General features: G+C 42.1%; 1 protein-coding gene across 5 annotated transcripts in view; it reads right to left on the reverse strand.

Moving 5' to 3' along the window:
• The window catches only part of kif6 (kinesin family member 6), a 611,249-nt gene that overhangs the window by 485,824 nt on the left and 102,076 nt on the right, over window positions 1-23,349 (reverse strand). For all 5 annotated transcript variants that reach the window (XM_063040644.1, XM_063040642.1, XM_063040641.1 and 2 more), the window contains one exon: window positions 17,093-17,222. In XM_063040644.1, the coding sequence (XP_062896714.1) occupies window positions 17,093-17,222 (130 nt within the window). The remainder of the gene's footprint in view (window positions 1-17,092; window positions 17,223-23,349) is intronic.

Below are 23,349 nucleotides of genomic sequence, written 5' to 3' on the forward strand. Positions count from 1 at the left end.
ATGGCATTTTTGCAAGAGGCAGGGTGAGAAGAGGAATAGTTCAGATAGCTGTGAGAGTCAGTAAGCTTATAGTAGACATCAGTGGATAAGCTGTCTCCAGAGATAGAGACAGAAAGATCTAGAAAGGGGAGGGAGGTGTCAGAAATGGACCAGGTAAACTCGAGGGCAGGGTGAAAGTTGGAGGCAAAGTTAATAAAGTCAACGAGCTCAGCATGCGTGCAGGAAGCAGCGTCAATGCAGTCGTCGATGTAGTGAAGGAAAAGTGGGGGACAGATACCAGAATAGGCACGGAACATCGATTGTTCCACAAAGCCAACAAAAAGGCAGGCATACCTAGGACCCATACGGGTGCCCATAGCTACACCTTTAGTTTGGAGGAAGTGGGAGGAGCCAGAGTAAGGACTAATTCCACTAGACAGAGCAGAGTGGTGGTAGAGGGGAACTGATTAGGTCTGGAATCCAAAAAGAAGCGGAGAGCTTTGAGACCTTCCTGATGGGGGATGGAAGTATATAGGGACTGGACATCCATGGCGAAAATAAAGCGGTGGGAGCCAGGGAACTTAAAATCATTGAAAAGTTTGAGAGCGTGAGAAGTATCACGAACACAGGTAGGAAGGGATTGAACAAGGGGGGATAAAACCGTGTCGAGGTATGCAGAAACGAGTTCGGTGGGGCAGGAGCAAGCTGAGACAATAGGTCTGCCAGGACAGGCAGGTTTGTGGATCTTGGGTAGGAGATAGAAACGGGAAGTGTGAGGTGTGGGAACTATAATGTTGGTAGCAGTGGATGAGAGATCCCCTGAGCGGATAAAGTCAGTGATGGTGTGGGAGACAATAGCCTGGTGCTCCTTAGTGGGGTCACGATCGAGGGGTAAATAAGAGGAGGTATCCACGAATTGTCGCTGTGCCTCGGCAAGGTAGAGGTCAGTACGCCAGACTACAACAGCACCCCGCTTATCGGCGGGTTTAATAATAAGGTTAGGATTAGTGTGGAGGGAGTGGAGAGCAAAGCGTTCCGAAGGAGTGAGGTTGGAATGGGAACAAGGTGCGGTGAAGTCGAGGCGGTTGATGTCCCGTTGGCAGTTAGCAATAAAGAGATCCAGAGCAGGCAGAAGACCAGAGCGAGGTGTCCATGAAGAGAAGGACGGTTGAGGACGGGAGAAGGGGTCATCGGTGGGGGTGGAAGAGTCCTTGCCGAAGAAGTAGGCTCGGAGACGGTGGAAGAAGAGTTCCGCATCATGGCAAATGCGGAACTCGCTGAGGTGTGGGCGAAGGGAGACAAAGGTGAGGCCCTTACTGAGGACAGAGCGTTTACCTGTGAGTTGGCTGGGGTGATATACTGCGTCCGGTGCTCTCGATGTGGCCTTCTATATATTGGCGAGACCCGACGCAGACTGGAAAATCGTTTTGCTGAATACCTAGGCTCTGTCCACCAGAGAAAGCAGGATCTCCCAGTGGCCACATAATTTTAATTCCACATCCCATTCTCATTCTGGTATGTCTATCCATGGCCACCTCTACTGTAAAGATGAAGCCACACTCAGGTTGGAGGAACAACACCTTATATTCCGTCTGGGTAGCCTCCAACCTGATGGCATGAACATTGACTTCTCTAACTTCCGCTAATGCCCCACCTCCCACTTGTACCCCTTCTGTTATTTATTTATATACACACATTGTTTCTCTCTCTCTCCTTTTTCTCCCTCTGTCCCTCTGACTATACCCCTTGCCCATCCTCTGGGTTTTTTCCCCACCCTCCCCCTTTTCTTTCTCCCTGGGCCTCCTGTCCCATGATCCTCTCGTATCCCTTTTGCCAGTCACCTGTCCAGCTCTTGGCTCCATCCCTCCCCTTCCTGTCTTCTCCTATCATTTTGGATCTCCCCCTCCCCCTCCCACTTTCAAATCCCTTACTAGCTCTTCCTTCAGTTAGTCCTGACGAAGGGACTTGGCCCGAAATGTCGACTGTACCTCTTCTTAGAGATGCTGCCTGGCCTGCTGCGTTCACTAGCAAATTTGATGTGTGTTGCTTGAATTTCCAGCATCTGCAGAATTCCTCGTGTTTACGTTTTTAAAATCAATCTGGTGAACCTTCTTTGTACTCCGTCTATGGCAAGAATGTCTTTCCCCAGATTAGGGGACCAAAACTGCACACAATACTCTAGGTGTGGTCTCACCAAGGCCTTGTACAACTGCAGTAGAACCTCCCTGCTCCTGTACTCGAATCCTCTTGCTATGAATGCCAACATACCATTCGCCTTTTTCACCACCTGCTGTACCTGCATGCCCACTTTCAATGACTGGTGTACAATGACACCCAGGTCTCGTTGCACCTCCCCATTTCCTAATCAACCACCATTCAGATAATAATCTGTTTTCCTGTTCTTGCCACCAAAGTGGATAACCTCACATTTATCCACATTCAGCTGCATCTGCCATGAATTTGCCCACTCACCTAACCTATCCAAGTCACTCTGCACCCTCTTAGCATCCTCCTCACAGCTAACACTGCTGCCCAGCTTAGTGTCATCCGCAAACTTGGAGATGCTGCATTTAATTCCCTCGTCTAAATCATTAATATATATTGTAAACAACAGGGGTCCCAGCACTGAGCCTTGCGGTACCCCACTAGTCACTGCCTGCCATTCTGAAAAGGTCCCGTTTATTCCCACTCTTTGCTTCCTGTCTGCCAACCAATTCCCTATCCACATCAATACCATACCCCCAATACCACGTGCTTTAAGTTTGCACACTAATCTCCTGTGTGGGACCTTGTCAAAAGCCTCTTGAAAACCCAAATATACCACATCCACTGGTTCTCCCCTATCCACTCTACTAGTTACATCCTAAAAAAATTCTATGAGATTCGTCAGACATGATTTTCCTTTCACAAATCCATGCTGACTTTGTCCGATGATTTCACTGCTTTCCAAATGTGCTGTTATCACATCTTTGATAACTGACTCTAGCATTTTCCCCACCACTGATGTCAGGCTAACCGGTCTATAATTCCCCGGTTTCTCTCTCATTCCTTTTTTAAAAAGCAGGGTTACATTAGCCACCCTCCAATCCTCAGGAACTAATCCAGAATCTAAAGAGTGTTGAAAAATTATCACTAATGCATCCACTATTTCTTGGGCTACTTCCTTAAGCACTCTGGGATGCAGACCATCGGGCCCTGGGGATTTATCTGCCTTCAATCCCTTCAATTTACCTAACACCACTTCCCTACTAACATGCATTTCCCTCAGTTCCTCCATCTTACTAGACCCTCGGTCCCTTACTATTTCCGGAAGATTATTTATGTCCTCCTTAGTGAAGACAGAACCAAAGTAGTTATTCAATTGGTCTGCCATGTCCTTGTTCCCCATGATCAATTCACCTGTTTCTGACTATAAGGGACCTACATTTGTCTTAACCAATCTTTTTCTTTTCGAATTCTAGGTTTCCTTCCTTGCCAAATGAAGCGGGAAATCCATTTGTCCCATTCCCTGAATTGATTATCATCCACCTCCACTGGTAAAGTACAGAAAAGATATAATAACCGAGGAAGAATATTCATTTTCATAGTATTTATCCTTGAATTTAAACTTAAAAAGGGGATAAGATTCCATCTATGCATATCTGCTTTTATCTCTGAGATTAATGGCCCATAATTTACCTGTGACAGTGTTGAAAGATCCTTCGGCAGGGTTATTCCTAAATATTTTAATGATTTAGCTTCCCACTTAAGATCGTATGTATCCTGCAATTTTTTGGATGGTGTATAATTTAGGGACATAACCTGCGTTTTCTTTACATTTATTTTATAACCTGATATTTTCCCAAAGTCATCCAACAGTGTAAACAATCCTATAAATGATTTTTCTGGTTCACTCAGATAGACCAAAACATCATCTGCGAATAACGCCACTTTCTGTTCAATCCCTGCCACCTTGATACCTTTTACGATTTCGCTCTGTCTTATTAGTTGGGCAAGTGGTTCAATATATAGCGCAAAAAGGAGAGGAGAAATTGGGCATCCCTGTCTAGTGCCTCTCTCTAAAACGAAGGAGTCAGAGAGGTCCCCATTTATCTTAATTCGGGCTGTAGGGCTGTCATATAGAGTCTGAATTACTTTAATAAACCTTTCTTGAAAGCCGAATCTTCCTAACACTCTGTATAGGAATGCCCAACTAACCGAATCAAAAGCTTTCTCAGCGTCCAATCCTACTACCATTGTCTCTGTCTCGTTCTTATTAATCTGTTCTAATATGTGCAGAGTTCTCCTTATGTTGTCCTGTGTTTGTCTTTGTTGAATAAATCCAGTCTGGTCTAAATGGATTAGGCCAGGTAAAAGCTTTTCCAATCTGCGCACTAATATAGATGTAAATAGTTTGTAATCTAAATTAAGAACACTAATTGGCCGATAATTGCCACATTCTAGTTTATCTTTACCCTCTTTAGGAATAACTGAAATAATCGCTTCTCTCCAGGAAGGTGGAGTTTCTCCTCTCTGCAAGATCCAATTAAAGGTGTTAAGTAGTAATGGGGCTTCAGGGACTTGTACCACTCTGAGGTAAACCCATCAGAACCCGGGGACTTTCCAGCCTTTAACCTAGAGATGGCCACGTTTAGTTCTTTGACAGTTACTGGTTCTAATAAACTTTCATTTTGTAAATCTGTAAGTTTAGGTAGATCTAAAAAATTCAATACACTGTCTATATAGGGCTCATTGGGGGCCCGGGGTTGGGAGTACAGCTCTCGATAATATGTTTCAAAACTCTCTTGAATTTTCCTTATTGTACTCTCCACAAGCTTTGGCTTTGGATTCTTTATTTTATGAATTGTATTGTCTGCTTGTTGTTTTCGTAATTTATATGCTAATAATCTAGCTGATTTACCTCCTACTTCATAATTCTTTTGTCTCAGGTAAAGAAAATTTCTTTGAGTTTCCAACGTATAAATATCATCAATTTCACTTTGCAATTTCCTAATTTCCTGTTTTCGATTTGAATTACTTTTGTTGCTATCTACAACTTGAAGTTGTTTTAATTTTCCTTGAAGGTCTGCTAATTTTTGTGCATTGATTTTTTTCATGTGAGTAGTAATGGAAATAATTTTCCCTCTCAGTACAGCTTTCAATGTATCCCATAAAATCACTGGTGATGTTTCTCCCGTGTCATTAAGGTCTAGATATTCTTTGATTTCTCCCCTTAATCTCTCCATTACTTTCGGGTTATTGAGTATATGTGAGTTTAGCCTCCATAGTGTTTTCCTCATTTTCCTTTCCAGGATTAGAGACATAGAGACTGGGCTATGATCCGACAGATCAATTGTTGCAATATTACAGTTTTTTATCCTGAGTCTATCTGTATTAAAGATAAAGAAATAGTCTATCCTTGAAAAGGCTGAATGAGGGAAAGAGTAATATGTATAATCTTTACTAGTAGGGTGTAATTCCCTCCAGACATCTATAATTCCCAACTCCTCCATCAATGAATTCACTTTCCGAGTCAGAGGTTTATTCTGAGTAACTATTCTTGAAGAATCTAATATAGGATTTAATCTAATATTAAAATCCCCTCCACAAATTACTACCCCTCGAGAACTGACCATTAGGTCAAAAATGTGTCTATAAAATGACCATTCACTACCTGGAGGAGCATAAACATTCAGCAATGTTATTTCTGTACCTTCTATTCTTCCTGTGATTTTTACAAACCGTCCTTCTTTGTCTCTAGTCTCTGAAATATGTTCATAATTAAGAGTACTTGATATTAAAGTAGCTACCCCTCTTTTGTGACTCAATTTATATGATGAATAAAATACATGCTTAAAGCCCATTCTTTTTAATTTTCCATGTTCAGATTGGCTCATATGTGTTTCCTGGAGGAAAGCTATTTGTGCCCTCTCTTTTTTCAATTTAGACATAATCTTATTTCTTTTAATTGGATTCAAAACCCCATTAACATTATAGGAAATTATTTTTACCAATTCAGTTTGCATTTTTCTCTAGTAGAAAAAAAGCACTCTCCTTTTCTAACCAAACAGTAAGCAATCCCTTCTCAACAGTAAACCAAGACATATAACCACACCCTAGACATTTCTGAACGTATAACATTTGAAAATTTTTCCCGACTTCCCACAGTGAGGCCTGAGCACCGACCCGCCTCAGTTCAGAGGGATAACCCCTATCTTCACCCTGTGTTAGAGGGCCCTCAGCAGTTTGAATAATCATAGAGAATTTTCTCCTATTTATGTCTCGACCATATTGCTATCATTCAAGTTATTCCGCCTAGTTTATTTTCAGTTACCAGTTTTCATTTTACTTTTAAGTCCGATTTACTCTTTTCAGTCATTTCTCTTAATTAATCTGTATTCTCTGTACATTCGCGTCTGAATATTTGCAGCTTTTCCTTGTAGTTTGACACTCTGGTTCGAGTGGAGCGTCCTCGCCCCACTAACTGCCAGGACTTCTGCCGAATCCTCTCCAGTAGCGACTCCGGTTGGGTGATAACTTTAATAGGTAGTCCCCGGTCCGCCAGGTCCAACGTTGCCTCCTCCACCGTAGCGTAAGTTTTTGTCCCTTCGTCGTAAAAGACTCTCAGCCAAGCTGGATACAGGGTCTGGAATCTGATGTTGTTTTCCTTCAGGACTCTCCGTGTTTCCGTATATTCCTTCCGTCTGGCAAGAATCCCCGGTGCGTAGTCGTGGTCTAAACTGATTTTGCAGTTGTTCCACATGAAACCTTTCTTTTGCCATGCTCTTTTAAGCACCTCTTCCTTCGTTCTGTAACTGAGAAATCTGATCAGAATCGATCTGGGCTGGGCGCCTGCCGGAGGCTGTGGTGCCAACGCGCGGTGAGCCCTTTCTATCTGTAGGTCTTTTGCAGCCGGTATATCAAGGTTCTCTCTAAGCAGCTTCTCCACGAAGGGAATCATCAATCCGGGTTTACCTTCGGTTCCTTCGGGAACTCCGTAGATCCTCACATTTTCCCTTCTCGAGCGGCCTTCTTGATCTATTAGTTTCCACTGGAGCTGGTCTTGTAGCTTCAGCATTTCTGCTATCACTTCCTCGGCGTCTTGTAGCTTCTCTTCAATTCCAACAATCCTCACTTCGGCTTCATCTATCCGCGAGTTAGTTTTTACTATTTCTCCTTTAATATCTTCCAGCTGTTTGCTGTTATCTTGTCGGAACTCGCGAATCTCTCCGAGAATCAAAGACAGAGTCACCGATTCCCCCTCATTATCTCCGTCTTGGCTTGCCGTGGGGGAGCTAGGCCCGTTGCCTTGCTGCATCTCTTTATGTTTATCAGCCTTCGAAGTGGACTTTTTATTCTTGTTCTTAGACATCATCCTTGCCCCTTTTATTAATATAGTTATGCAATATTAAGTATTTGTCTAAATTCGATTTTGGGGCAGTTTACCTTCTTTTTTGTCAAGAGACCTTTTCCTTACGCCGCCATTCCCTTGATGACCCGCCAATCTTTTTCTTTTCATATATCTATAAAAGCTTTTAGTCAGTTTTTATGTTCCCTGCCAGCTTTCTCTCAATCTTTTTTCCCTTTCCTAATTAAGCCCTTTGTCCTCTTCTGCTGGAGTCTGAATTTCTCCCAGTCTTCAGGTGTGCTGCTTTTTCTGGCTAATTTGTATGTTTCTTCTTTGGAATTGATACTATCCCTAATTTCCCTTGTCAGCCACAGGTGCACTACCTTCCCTGGTTTATTCTTTTGCTCAACTGGGATGAGCAATTGTTGTAGTTCATCCATGCGATCTTTAAATGCTTGCCATTGCATATCCACCGTCAACCTTTTAAGTATCATTTGCCAGTCTATCTGAGCTAATTCACGTCTCATACCTTCAAAGTTACCCTTCTTTAAGTTCAGAACCTTTGTTTCTGAATTAACTATGTCACTCTCCATCTTAATGAAAAATTCCACCATATTATGGTCACTCTTACCCAAGGGGCCTCGCACAACAAGATTGCTAACTAACCCTTCCCCATTGCTCAATACCCAGTCTAGAATGGCCTGCTTTCTAGTTGGTTCCTTGACATGTTGGTTCAGAAAACCATCCCACATACATTCCAAGAAATCCTCTTCCTCAGCACCCTTACCAATTTGGTTCACCCAATCTATATGTAGATTGAAGTCACCCATTATAACTGCTGATCCTTTATTGCATGCATTTCTAGTTTCCTGTTTAATGCCATCCCCAACCTCACTACTACTGTTAGGTGGCCTGTACACAACTCCCACCAGCGTTTTCTGCCCCTTAGTGTTATGCAGCTCTACCCATATCAATTCCACATCCTCCTGGCTAATGTCTTTCCTTTCTATTGCATTAATCTCCTCTCTAGCTGGCAACGCTACCCCACCTCCTTTTCTTTCCTGTCTATCCCTCCTGAATATTGAATATCCCTGGATGTTGAGCTCCCATCCTTGGCCACCCTGGAGACATGTCTCTATGATCATTAATAACTATCTGCACATTCAATTCATCCACCTTGTTATGAATGCTCCCTGCATTGACACACAAAGCCTTCAGGCTTGTTTTTATAACACTCTTGGCCCTTATACAATTATGTTGAAAAGTGGCCCTTTTTGATTTTTGCCCTGCATTTGCCTGCCTGCCACTTTTATTTTTCACCTTACTACTTTTTGCTTCTACTCTCATTTTACACCCCTCTGTCTCTCTGCACTTTTTCCCATCCCCCTGCCACATTAGTTTAAATCCTCCCGAACAACAGTAGCAAACGCTCCCCCCTAGGACATTGGTTCCAGTCCAGCCCAGGTGCAGACCATCCTGTTTGTACCGGTCCCACCTCCCCCAGAACTGGTTCCAATGCCCCAGAAATTTGAATCCCTTCCCCTTGCACCATTTTTCAAGCCACGTATTCATCTGAAATATCCTCCTATTTCTACCCTGAATTTATGAGAAGTTTAGATAGTGCATGGATGAGAGGTGTTTAAGTGCCCTGGTGCAGATAGATGAGACTACGCAGAATATCAGGTTGGCATGGACTAGATGAGCCAAAGGACCTGTTTCTGTGCTGTAGTAGTCTCTGACTCTATAAATGAGTAAAGCATAATAACTGTGCTCCACAGCTTGTTCTGGAGTACAGATTAAGTCAGAACAATACCTCGGTAATATAATAGAAAAACGAAATGTTAAATAGAATAATCAGTTCATGACAAAATTTACAGAGGCAACTTTTTTTAAATGTCAGAATTTGGAGGGTAGGATGGAGCATGGGACTGTTGAATGCCAATATTCCAAAAACAACACAGTTACATATCATCATATCATAAGGAGTCCAAAAAAAGCACTGCTTTGGTCTCAATACTAAAGAGTTCTGTCATTTAGTGAGGACATTCTGATAACTATGAGAGAGCCATTTAACAAGGGAATGAAAAAGTAAAGATAAATTTCCAAACCTAAGTTCTCTGTCAATAAGATTCAGATTCATTTATTTATCACATGATCATCAAAACATACAGTGAAATACATCACTTGCATTGACAACCAACACAAGTGAATGATGTGCTGGGCAGTTTGCAAGTCTTGCCACACTTTCAGCTGCCAACATAATATGCCCACATAATATGCCCACAATGTTCAGCAGAACAACACAAGCAACAAAAGAACAACAGCAACAAAAGAACAACAGCAAAACAAGTTCCTTCCCTTGCATTCACCCACCAATCCATACACACACACACACACAATGCTCTAACCCCAGCCTCCAACAGACTCAGACCTCGCCTTCGATAGCGAATTTGCAGGCTCGCAGACCCAGGCTTCAGCTATTGGGCCTCAACCTCTGGACTTCTGATTGGCTTCAATCTTTGGTATCAACCCCAGAACCCGCCAGTGATGACTACTGAGGTTTCTTGATGAGACCCTGAGGTTCAGGTCTTGAATTCTGGACTCTGGGAAGATGATGACTACTCTCACTGATTTGCACACCTGGGTGGGGGGGTCACTAGCCCTCATGCCTCCTGCCCCCATGGGACACTGACGCTGGAACCTGGTGATGACACACTGACCTGGGGGAGGATTTGGCCACCAACCTTCATTCTCGCTGGTCTGCTAGCCCAACATCTGACTACAAATGTCCTTCATCTCACGTCCACAGCGTTGGCTTTTGAACGCAGGATGGAGCCTAGACTCTGCCCAGCCCTCTAACTCCCTCCCCCACCCCCATATCCCTGTCACTAAAACCTACCCTGACCCTAGAAAAACAAATATCTGAGCCACAACCTCAACAGAGACCACAGCTCGGCACAATCTTGATCAGAATCTGTCTGGTTTTCAACACAATCTAGCACCTTTTCCTCCTTTAACTTTGTTCCACAATTTCTGGAACCTGATGAATAAAATAGTTAGGAAGTTTGAATATTCTCCCTCTTCCAGGTTACCATGCCTGCCCCTCAGGTGCAATGTTTGAGATTACACTAGGTATATTTTAGAATTCAATTAATCAAATTACTCCTTCTTTTTCCCTTCTCCCATCCTCATGACATGCCCATTGCCTACACCTCCTCCCTTTCCTTCCCTTCATTCTGTCATCCACTATCCTCTACTATCATCTTCCATCTTTTCAGCCCTTTACCTCTTCCACTAACACTTCAGTTTCTCACATCATTTCCATTTCCTTCCCTTCTCCTGTTTACATTCCTAGTTTCTTCCTCTCATATGGAATTATTCTGACTTCTGCCCTCTTTCTTTCCAGTCATGATGAAATGTCAACTCTTCATTTTCCTCCATGGATGCTGCCTGAACTCCTGAGTTCCTCTGGCATTTTTCATGTGTCGGAATACTAATAGTAGTAGCATTTAATAGTCAGGAAGGTGTGCCAGTCCAACGCTACTGATGGATTCCAGATTATCACTTTTACCATACAATTTCCATAAGATCATAAGACATAGGAGCAGAACTAGACCACTTGGCCTATCGAGTCTTGTCCACCATTCTATCGTAGCTCATCTATTATCTATTCTCAACACCACTCTCCCCATAACCTATGATGCCCCGACTAATCAAGAATCTATCAATCCCTGTTTTAAATATGCTCAATGACTTGGCCTCCACAGCTGCCTGTGGTAATTAATTTCACACATTCATGACACTCAGGCTAAAGAAATTCCTCCTCATCTCTGTTAATGAACATTCCTCTATTCTGAAGCTGTGCTCTCTAATCCTAGAAACTCACACTATAAGAACCATCCTCCCCACATCCAATCTATCTAAGCCTTTCAAAATTTGATAAGTTTCAAGAAAATCCCCCCTCATACTTCTAAGCACCAGCAAGAACAGGATCAGAGCCATCAAACACTCCTCATGCCTAAATGTTTTTATTCCTGGAATCTTCCTCATGAGCCTTCTATGAACCTTCTCCAATGTCAGCACATCTCTTCTTAGATAAGGGGCTCAAAACTACTCACATTAATCCAAGTGCAGTCTAACCTCAGCATCACATTCTTGCTCTTATATTCTAGTCCTCTTGAAATGAATGCTAACATTGCACTTGCCTTGCTTATCACCAACTCAACCAACAAGTTAACCTATAAGGAAATTCTGCACAAGGACTCAAGTTCCTTTGCACCTCTGAATTTTGAATTTTCTCCCCATTTAGAAAATAGTCTACACCTTTATTCCTTCTATCAAAGTGCATGGCCACACACTTTCTTACACTATATTCCATCTGCCACTTCTTTGCTCATTCTTCCAATCTGTCTAAGTCCTTCTGCAAACTTCCTGCTTCCTCAGCATTACCTACCCTCCAACTATCATTGTATCATCTGCAAACCTGGCCACAAAGCCATCACTTTAATCATCCAAATCATTGATATACAAGGCGTGATTGATAAGTTTGTGGCCTAAGGTAGAAGAAGACAATTTTCAAAAACCTGGCACATTCATTTTTCAGCACAGTTCCTTCCTACATTTACACACTTAGTCCAGCGGTCGAGGAGCATACGTATCTTGGACCTCCAGAAAGTGTCCACAGCAGGGGTGATTTATAAGTTTGTGGCCTAAGGTAGGAGGAGATGAGTTATACAGCTCCCGTTACATGCACATGCAGGTCAATTCTGAGTGATTATGCAGAAAGTTTGAAGTTGATAACTCACCTCCTTCTACCTTAGGCCACAAACTTATCAATCACCCCGATGAGTTATTGACTTCAAACTTTCTGCATAATCACTCAGAGTTGATCTGCATGTGCATGTAACAAGAACTGTATAACTCATCTCCTTCTAACTTATCAATCACCCCTGCTGTGGATACTTTCTGGAGGTCCAAGATACATATGCTCTACGACCGCTGGACTAAGTGTGTAAATGTAGGAAAGGACTATGTTGAAAAATAAATGTGCCAAGTATTCTAAAATTGACTCCTTCTACCTTAGGCTACAAACTTATCAATCACCCCTCGTATAACATGACAAGAAGCGGTCCCAATACTGACCCCTGCGGAACACCATGTCACCATTAGCCAACCAGATTAGGCCCCCTTTATTCCCACTCTTTGCCTCCTGCCAGTCGGCCAATTCTCTATTCATGCTTGTATCTTTCTTGTAATATCTTGGGGTCTTATCTTGTTAAGCAGCCTCATGTGTGAACCTCAAAATCCAAGTAAACAACACCCAGTGACTCTCCTTTGACTATCCTGAGAATTCCAACAGGTTTGTCAGGCAAGATTTCCCCTTAAGGAAGCCATGTGACTTTGGGCTAACTAATCATGCACCTTCAGGTACCACGAAACCTCATCCTTAATAATGGACATCAATATGTTCCCAACCACTAAAGTCAGGCAAATTGGCCCTTAATTTCCTTTCTTATGCCTCCTTACTATCTTAAAAACTGGAGAGATGTGCAATTTTCTAGTCCTTCAGAACCATTCCAGAATCCAGTGATTCCTGTACAATCATTGATGATGCTTCCACAATTTCTTCAGTTACCTCTTTCAGAACCCTCAGGTGTAGTCCATCTGGTTCATGTTACTTATTTACGTTCAGAGCTTTCAGCTTCCCAAGCACCTTCTTCTTGGTAATAGCAATTACACTCAATTCTGCCACCTGACAGAATTTTCTAGTTGCCTTCCGTTGCATTTTAAAAGCCTCCCAATCCTCTAATTTCCCACTAATCTTTGCTATACAGGTGTCCCCCGCTATTTGAACGTTCGCTTTACGAAACCTCACTGTTATGAAAGACCTACATTAGTACGCTGTTTTCACTTTCAGAAGGTGTTTTCACTGTTACAAAAAAAAGCAGCGCGTGGGGAAAATCAACGCGCAATAAAAGGCAGCGCGCGCGCCCCGAGCAGCCGCTCTCCCCCGAATTTGGAACGGCGTTCCAGCCGGCATTGCTTAACCACGTGCCTGTGAGTAGCCGTTTGCAAGATGAGTTCTAAGGTATTGGAAAAGCCTAATAGAGCTCATAAGGGTGTTACACTTAGCGTAAAACCAGACATAATTAAGCGTTTCGATCGTGGTGAACAAAGTAAGGACTAAGTGAGTTTGGCTTGTGGAAGCTGACGAACATGACGTTGAAGAGGTTTTGGCATCCCATGACCAAGAACTGATAGATGAAAAGCTGATGCAATTGGAAGAGGAAAGGATAACAATTGAAACTGAATGCAGTAGCGAACGGACTGAAAGTGAAGTCGTCCAGGAACTGAACGTGAAGCAACTGCGTGAGATTTTCACTGCAATGATAATGTACGACTTTAATTTTGAAAGGGTACATAGGTTTAGGGGATATTTGCAGGATGGTTTAAATCCTTACAAAGAACTGTTTATGATAGAAAAATGCACGAGGCTCAGTAGTCAAGCAAGCCTTCCGCATCAGCCACAGCAGATGACGAACCTCGACCTTCGACATCGAGGTAGGCAGTCATAGGAGAAGATGAGCTGCCTGCCCTAATGGAAACAGACGACGAGATGACACCCCAGTGTCCCACCACCCCGCAATTTGCGGAGAATGCAGCGGTAGCCGGGAGGCACACAGCACATCTTTAAGAAAAAAGCCGAAATAAACATGCTAATTAATTAGGTGCCGCCCGACACATAATTGTCGGCCCAGATCAGAGACGATGCAGTCGGAAATCGGCACTGATCTGGGCCGACAATTACGTGCCGGGCGGCACCTAATTAATTAGCATTAATTATTTTGGCTTTTTTCTTAAAGATGTGCTGGGTGCCTGCCGGCTACCGCTGCACCCCTGCGTGCTTCGCGGTTCAGTATCGGTCGACAGCCTGGAGGGTGGGGCCACTGCACTTGCGACGACTCAGTCTAACACACCATCATCAGTGTGCTTGGTGCTGAACCAATTCCGGTAAGTGATACTACACTGTACATACATTATTTCGACTTTATATCGGCTGTGTATTTTTACGTGTTATTTGGTATGATTTGGCAGCTTCATAGTTTAAAGGTTACTGGAGAGCGCTTGCTCCATGTTTTTGCCAACAGCGCTTGCGTGAGATTTTCTGCCGACAGCGCTTGCGCGAGATTTTCGCTACGGAGATCTGTGCAGTAATGATTGTGGAAAAGTATTTCTACTTTATATAGGCTGTGTATTTATCATATCATTCCTGCTTTTACTATATGTTACTGTTATTTTAGGTTTTATGTGTTATTTGGCATAATTTGTAGGTTATTTTTGGATCTGCGAACGCTCACAAATTTTTCCCATATAAATAAATGGTAACTGCTTCTTCGCTTTACGACATTTCGGCTTACGAACCGTTTCACAGAAACGCTCTACCTTCGGATGGCAGGGGAAACCTGTATTACCTGCCCTCTCTATTGCTTTTAAGCAGTTTTTAACCTCCCTTGCCTCATTCTTCCTTTAAAACACGTCCATCTTTGGGATGTAGCCATCCTGTGCCTTCCAAATTATACATGGAAACTCCAGCCATCATCCTTGACAGTGTTGCCTTCCGATAAACTTTGGCCAGCTCCTCTCTCATATCTCTGTAATTCCCTTTACTCCACTGTAATACTGATATATCTGACTTTATCTTCTCCCTCTCAAACTGCAGGGTAAATTCTATCACACCAGGATCACTGTTCCCAAAGGGTTCCTTTACGTTAAGCTCGCTAATCAATCTGATTCATTGCACAACACAAGATCCAGAATTGCCTTTCCCTGAGTGGGATCAACCACAAGCTGCTCCAAAAAGCCATCTCATAGGCATTCTACAAATTCCCTCACTTGGGATCCAGCACCAACATAATTTTCCCACTCTACCTGCATATTGAAATCTCCTATCACTATAGTAACACTGCTTTTATTGAATGGCTTTTCCATCTCCCATTGTAATTTATATCCTGCATGCTGGCTACTGTTTAGGGGCCTGTATATAACTTCCATCAGTCTTTTTAGCTTTGCTGTCTCCTAACTCTACCCACAGGGATTCTACATCTTCTGATCTTATGTCACCTCATTCTAAGGATTTAATTTTAGTTTTACCAACAGAGCCACCTAACCCCCTCTGCTTATATACTTGTCCGTTTGATACAGTGCGTATCCCTGGATGTTAAGTACTCAACATCCAGTACTTGTTGGTGCCCAAAACATCGTACCTGCCAATCTCTAACTGCGTGACAAGAATATCTATCTTATTCCCTACACTGCTTGCATTCAAATACAACACCTTCAGTCCTGCAATTCATCACCCTTTTCGATTTTGCCCCCATGTTACACTTCAACTCATCCCACTAACTGCAATTTTGCCCTATCATCTACCTGTCCTTCCTCAAAGTCTCACTGCACACTGCATTGACTTGTATATCATTGTTCCATACTTAGCCCTTTCACTCTGATTCCTATCGCCCTGTATCAAATTTGTTTATTCCCTTCCCAAAAGCTCACCCATCAAGGATATCGGTTTCCCTCAGGTTCAGGTGTAACCTGCCCCTTTTGTACAGTCATACCTTCGCTAGAAGAAATCCCAATAATCCAGAAGTCTGAAACCCCGCCGCCTGCACCACACCCTCAGCCACTCAGTCATCTCTACCCTTATCCTATTCCTACCTGGATTAGCACATAGTACTGTGAAGAATCCAGAGATTACAATATTCTTCCTGACCTTCAGCCTCTTCCCCAACTCACTATACAAACTGCACAGGACCTCTTCCCCCTTTCTCTTGTCCATACTGTACCAACCGCCGCCACTGGGCTATAAACGTGCAGGAGCAATGTGTGGTTAAGTGCCTTGCTCAAGGACACAACACGCTGCCTCAGCTGAGGCTCGAACTTGCGACCTTCAGATCACTTGTCCAACGCCTTAACCACTTGGCCACGCGCCAACACTTCTACTTATGTCATTGGTGCCAATCTGCACCACAACCTCTAGCTGCTCATCCTCCCTCAAGGATCTTCGGCAGCTGTTCTGAGACATCTGGGACCCTAGCGCCTGGAAGGCAATATACCACCCTGGCATCTCTTTTGTGGCCACAGAATCGCTTGTCCCTCACAACTATCGAGTCTCCTGTCACTATCGCTCTGCCTGACTTTACCCTTCCCTGCTCAGACTCAGCACCGGCCATAGTGTCTGGTTGCTGATGCTTTGCCCTAATAGGTCATCCCCCCCAAGCAGTATCCAAAGGGGTATACACGTTGCTGAGGGGAATGGCCATAGGGGAATCCTGAACCAACTGCTTACTCTCCTTACTCCTTCTGACGGTCATCCATCTACTATCTGAATACTGCGCCCTGGATGTGACCACATCAGTAAAAAGTTCACCTATGAGGTTTCCAGCCTCCCAGGTGTTTCAAAGTACATCCAGCTCCAGCTCCAGCTCCAGTTCCTTGACCTTGTCAGTCAGGAACTGAGGTTGGGTGCACTTCCTGCTTTCACTACCCTAAAATCCCACATCTCACAGTAGGAGCATTCCACTGCCTGAACTACCATCCTGCCTGCACATTATACCTCTAACTTCTCAAGCTTAAGCTCTAGTCTGCACCCGTTCTCGCCGAAGCATGTCGAGCCAAAGCCTGGCCATTCTAATACTGGCTTAAAGACTTAGCAGATTTTCTATGCGTTGATCACTACCTGTGCACAACTCTGAAATGGCACCATGGTCAGGCTTTGAAATTACTCACCTCTGCTATCATTCGGTTAGTATCTCCCAGGAAGAGCAGATTAAGGGATTCTTCCTCATTGTTTGCCTGGTGAAGGGAGAGATTCCTAAGATGAATATGCTGGTCAGAATCTTCCATAATAGTCACCTTGCTGATGGATGGAAATAAATATGATTAAAATCAAGTACCACGTGTATCTTAAAATCCAACCATCTTGATACTGGATCTATTGGTCTGAAATAACTTTATCATGGACATAAACATACCAAAAAATGAATGGTCAAGAAACACCACTCTAAGAGGGAGGAACAACACTGTGTCCTTGGTGACCTATGCTAAAGTCTAAACAATGAACTCAAATGGTTGAGCTTTCTCCTTTGCTCCTGTTTCAACCATGTCAAAGTGAGCACATTTCATAAAGAAGGTACAATAATAAAGAATAATAAAGTTGTGCCACAACTAGCGCAAGAAAACAAAATTAAATTTTGACCAGAGAGTCTCATAAAAGAATGAACTCTTAGCATCTAATCTTCCCTAATTTTAAGAGAACTTAAACAATGAAATATATAAACGAGTTAAAAATCAAACATTTTGAATTATGAACCAGGTGATCAATATTTGAAAGCAGAATATGTTACATAAGACCAGAGAATACTGGAAATCTGGCATAAAAACATAAAACTCCTGCAAATATAAAGCAAGTTAAAGAGTACGTCTAAAAGAGACCAAAGTTGACGATTCAGTTTACAGAATAAATGAAGCTTAACCACCCTGACCCATCAGCTCTGTTTCTCTTTCTACTGATGCACTTGTAGCATTTTTTGTTTTTATTTTTATTTGACATTTCTTAAATTCTGTAATTCTTCAACATCTTTTTAGTGAAGTGTCTTAGGCCAACTAATGCTTTCCAGTACTGGTTGCATATTGCATACTCAAGATTTCAGTTTGAATTTATTCAGACCCCTAAGTCTATAGACTAGTTATATTTATATTAATTTTGCACTGTAGCACCATTAAAATGTTAAAATGTTTAGAGGTTAAGTAGGTAAAATAAAGATATTTTATCTGACAAAATAACCTGTGATTAATGGCCTTTTCTAAAGCAATGATGAATTTAGAGTTAAATGCTGACCAGTTTTCCTGGACTTGATAATGTAGAGCAAATAATTATATATAAAATACTTCTGGAATTATCATCTCTTTCATATCCCCTTCCTGGTGCTGCTGCCATGCTCTTGAACTCTTAACTCTACCACTACTATTGTTGTCACTTTTTCTTTTTACAGTACTTCAATTTACACTACTATGCACCACTATTTTGTGCTTGTTGCTTATTTCATTTGTTGTACTTATTAATATTGCATGTACTGCCTACTCTGTAAGCTTCAGCAAGCATTGAATTTGATTACACTTTGGTGAGTATGACGAACTAATTTCAATCTGTATCTAACAGGACCAAATATGAAATCAAGACTACATCAGTTTTCCGATAAAATGCTGCAGAGGTAAAATGCCACGACACAACATATGACAAACAACACCTAACAGTTCACATCTTTCAGCAACAATTATGCTTCTAAATTACACCAGATAGCCTCATAATTCCCCTTACTCCAATTAAATGCTTTTCTAACTTGTCTGTTCCTCTCTCTCCAATGTTATTGTAAAGGAGATAAAATTATGATCACTATCTCCAAAATGCTCTCCCGCTGAGATCTGACACCTGACCAGGTTCATTTCCCATACCAAATCAAGTACAGTCTCTCCTCTTGTAGGCTTATCGACATATTGTGTCAAGAAACCTTCCTGAACACACTTAACAAACTCCACACCATCTGAACCCCGGTCTCTAGGGAGATGCCAATCAATAGCTGGGAAATTAAAATCTCCCATCAAGACAACTCCGTTATTATTACACCTTTCCAGGATCTGTTTCCCTATCTGTTCCTCGATATCCCTGTTACTATTGGGTGGCCTATTAAAAACACTCAGTAAAGTTATTGACCCCTTCCTGTTCCTAACCTCCATCCACAGAGACTCCGTAGACAATCCCACCATGACGTCCCCCTTTTCTGCAGCCGTGACACTACCTCTGATCAACAGTGCCACACCCCCACCTCTTTTGCCTCCCTCCCTGTCCTTTCTGAGACATCTAAAACCCGACACTTGAAGTAAACATTCCTGTCCCTGAGCCATCCAAGTGTCTGTAATGGCCACCACATCATAGCTCCAAGTACTGATCTATTAAAGTTAAATATTCTTAAATTTGGGTCAAAGGGATCATGTGATGGATGATAGGGATCCTCAGCAATGCTTCAAACCCTTTGTGTACAACACTCCATGTAGATATCACAAATTGGGGTGGGGGAGGGAGACACAGGTGATCCTCTCGATGACTTTTACTATCCTCTGTAATGTCCTGTAGTCCAATGCCTTGCAAGTTCCGTACCGCACAATAATGCAGCCAGACAGGACTTCCTCGATGGTACTCCTGAAGAAAGTTGCTAGAATGGGGGTGAAGAGCCTCACAGACCTCATTCTCCTCAGACACTACTATGCCTTCTTGACTAATGAGGAGCTGCTGTGGGTCCAGATTAGATTGTCCATTATGTGGACACCAAGGACATTTGTACTCCTCACTCTCTCCTCAGCAGAACCACTGATTTGCAGTGGAGTGTGGTCAATCTGTGCCTTCCTGAAGTAAACAGTCATCTCTCTTGTCTTGTCCATTTTGAGACTAAGGTTGTTAATCTCATACCATTTGACAATCCTCCCTACCTCCTCTTTGCATGCCGACTCGTCATTGTTGCTGAAGAGTGAACTTGATGATGAGGTTTGAGCTCGATCTAGCAGTGTAGTCATGAGTCAGCAGTGGGATGAACGCACAGCCCTGGGGTACACTAGTATTCAGTAGATGGAGCTTGAGACGTTGCTGCCAACTTGGACTGACTGGTGTCTGTCCATCAAGAAGTCCACTGCTGATGGACCCTCTGCAGAGCCAACAAAGTAGATCACACAGGGTAGCATGTTCAGGTTTATAACTATTATTCCAAACCTGATTACTTCTCAATCTTGTGCCTGACTTCAGAAGTAGCAATTGAGGAAACAGCAGACATGATTGAAGGAAACTGGAAAATTACAGGCCAGCCCTCTACAGTCTGCCTCCATATGCAGTTCAGAAGGTGTGGAGGAATACAGTGTATGGAAGAAGCAAATGTCGTACATTTTGGGAACATCACTGAATGTTTATATCCATTATATTGTAGACTGCCAGCTAATTAGAAATGAAGACCTTTCAGAGGAAAGTCTGATAAACAAAATTATCAGGTGTGTTTCTGACTTTAGAATCATAGAAATTCACAGTATACAGTGGTGTTAGAAAGTTTGTGAACTCTGTAGAATTTTTGGCATAAATATGACCTAAAGTGTGATCAGATCTTCACACAAGTCCTAAAACTAGATACAGAGAACCCAGTTAAATAAATAACACAAAAAGCATTACACCTGCTCATTTATTTATTGAGAAAAATGATCCAATATTACGTGTATTGTTGGAAAAAGTATGTGAAACTTTGCTTTCCGTAACTGGTATGACTTCCTTATATAGCAATAACTTCAACTAAACGTTTCCGGTAACCATTGATCAGATCTGCACATCGGCTTAGAGGAATATTATGCTATTCCTCCCGACAAAATTGCTTCAACTCTGGGATGTTGGTGGGCTTCCTTGCATGAACAGTTTGCTTCAGGTCCTTCCACAACATTTCTATAGGTTTAAGGTCAGTACTTTGACATGGCCATTCCAAAATATGAATTTTCTTCTTTTTAAACCATTCTTACTGTTGATTTACTCCTGTCTTTCAGATCATTGTCTTGTTGCATTATCCAAATTCTAATAAGCTTCAAGAGACAGACTGCTACCCTGACATTCTTCTGTAAAATGTCTTGTTGTAATTTTGAATTCATTGTTCCCTCAACAATTGCAAGCTGTCTAGGTCCTGAGACAGCCCCAAAGGATAATGCTCCTTCCACCATGCTTCACAGTTGGGATGAGGTTTTGGTGTTGGTGTGCAGTGCCCTTTTTCTTCCAAACATAGCAATGTGCATTTCTGCTTTAAAAAAAAAGAGCTTTTGTCTCATCTGTCCACAGAACATTATTCCAGAAGTGTTGTAGAACATCCAGGTACTCTTTTGCAAACTTGAGACATGCCACAATTTTTTTTTTGGAGATCAGTGGTTACTTCCGTGGTGTCCTTCCATGAGCACCATTCTTGTGCAGTGTTTTTTAAATAGTGGGCACGTGAACAGAGACTTTAGCAAGTTCTAGAGATTTCTGCAGGTCTTTCACTGTTACCTTTGGTTTCTTTTTCACCTCCTTCAGCACTGCACATTGTGCTCTTGGTGTGATCTTTTCAGGATCCCCACTTCTAGGGAGAGTAACAACAGTACTGAGTTTCCTCCATTTGCAGAAAATTTCTCTTACTGTGGACTGATGAATGCTCAGGTCTTTAGAAATGCTTTTGTAGTCTTTTCCAGCTTCATACAGCTCTACATTTCTTCTAAGCTCATCTGAAAGTCGTTTTGATCGAGGCATGGTGCACATACGCAGATCTGTCTTGAGAAGAGCAGGCTCTATCAATAACCTCACTTTGTGCGTCTTTTTTATAGGGCAGGGCACCTCTACAACCCACACCTCCAATCTCAACTCATTGATTGGAACACCTGACTCCAAATAGCTTTTGTAGAAGGCATTACCCCAGAGGTTCTCATACTTTATCCAACAAATACATGTCATATTGGTTCATTATTATAAATAAATAATTATAATATAATATAATCTTTTGAGATTTACTTAATTGGGCTTTATCTAATTTTAGGACTTCCATGAAGATCTGATCACATTTTAGGTCATATTTATGGAGAAATAGAGAAAGTTCTACACAGTTCACAAACTTTCTAGCACTACTGTATTCTATCCTTTTAGTGTATCCATGCCAGTCAGCATTAGATAATCCCACTTCCCAGCTCTGCTAGTTATGTCTCTTCGTCTGTTCATGTTCATCCAAAGACTAGTAAATTGGGGACACAGTTTTGCTTCCATCAAACACTTCAGGTGGTGAGTTTCACATTCCAATGTTCAGAAATTAAATTTTCTTCAATCATTCGTATTTTATTTAATTAACTCTATACCTTCTGACCTCTCTGTTAAAGGAAATCAGTCACTTTCTCAAGCTTTACCAGATTTAAATAGATGCAAAGAAAGTACAAAGAATTACTATGAAGTCGCAGATAAGAGATAGAGCTTTTTTTTCAAACGAGTATGGCTATAGGCTGAAGTGAAAGTACATGGGAATGGGATAACAGTAAATGGCTTTTACTTGGAGACAGTATAGGCAAAATGGAAGCAATAGTTTATTTCTGTGACTATACTTTGATTCCACAGAAAACTAATAGCTTCTGAACGAAAAGGATCCTTGGGCATTTTATTCTTAAAGAAAACTTTACAACATAAAATTAGCAGTAAATTCCTGCTTAGTAACAAAATGCAACCGAATGCATTCAGTGAATAGAACACCATCAGTGTCCACCACATGATAAGGACACCAGAACTCTCCATAATTTGCTCACTTAAAATCTTACTCCATTTAGCTAACAGTCTACCTTTGAGTTCTCTTAACGAAGTGCAAGATCTCATACTTTCCCACATTCAGCATCATTTGCCAAGTTTTTCGCCACTGATTTACCTTATTCCTTGGTGCACTGTTAAGTATCTTTTTTGCAACATATCCTCTTAAACTAATTTTGTGTCTTGGGCAAACTGAACTTCTACTCCTGCTTCCTTCCATAATTTAAGTTATAGAGTCATGATGAATCAAACAGTCATAGAGCATGGAAATTGGCCCTTTGGCTCAAGTCATCCATGTCAAACAAGTGCCTTCCTGAGCTTGTCCCATTTGCTTGCATTCGTCCTATACCCTTCTGATCCTTTCCTATCCATGAACCCACCCAAATGTATTTTAAATATTGTAATTGTATCTGCCTCTACCACATTCTCAGCCCCTCATCCTATATGCTCACCACCCTCTGTGCGAAAAACTTGCCCATTATGCCTCCTTTCCCCTCTTAAAACTGTTCTCACTAGTTTTAGACCCCCCTCCACTCTCCCCCACAAGCCTGGGAATAAGACCATGATTATCCATCTAATCTATGCCCCTCATTATTTTATCTATCTCTATAATATTGCTCTTAGCCGCTTTTGCTTGCGGGTAAACAGTTCC

The sequence above is a fragment of the Mobula hypostoma genome, chromosome 2 (genome assembly GCF_963921235.1).
Source record: "Mobula hypostoma chromosome 2, sMobHyp1.1, whole genome shotgun sequence".
NCBI lineage: Eukaryota > Metazoa > Chordata > Chondrichthyes > Myliobatiformes > Myliobatidae > Mobula > Mobula hypostoma.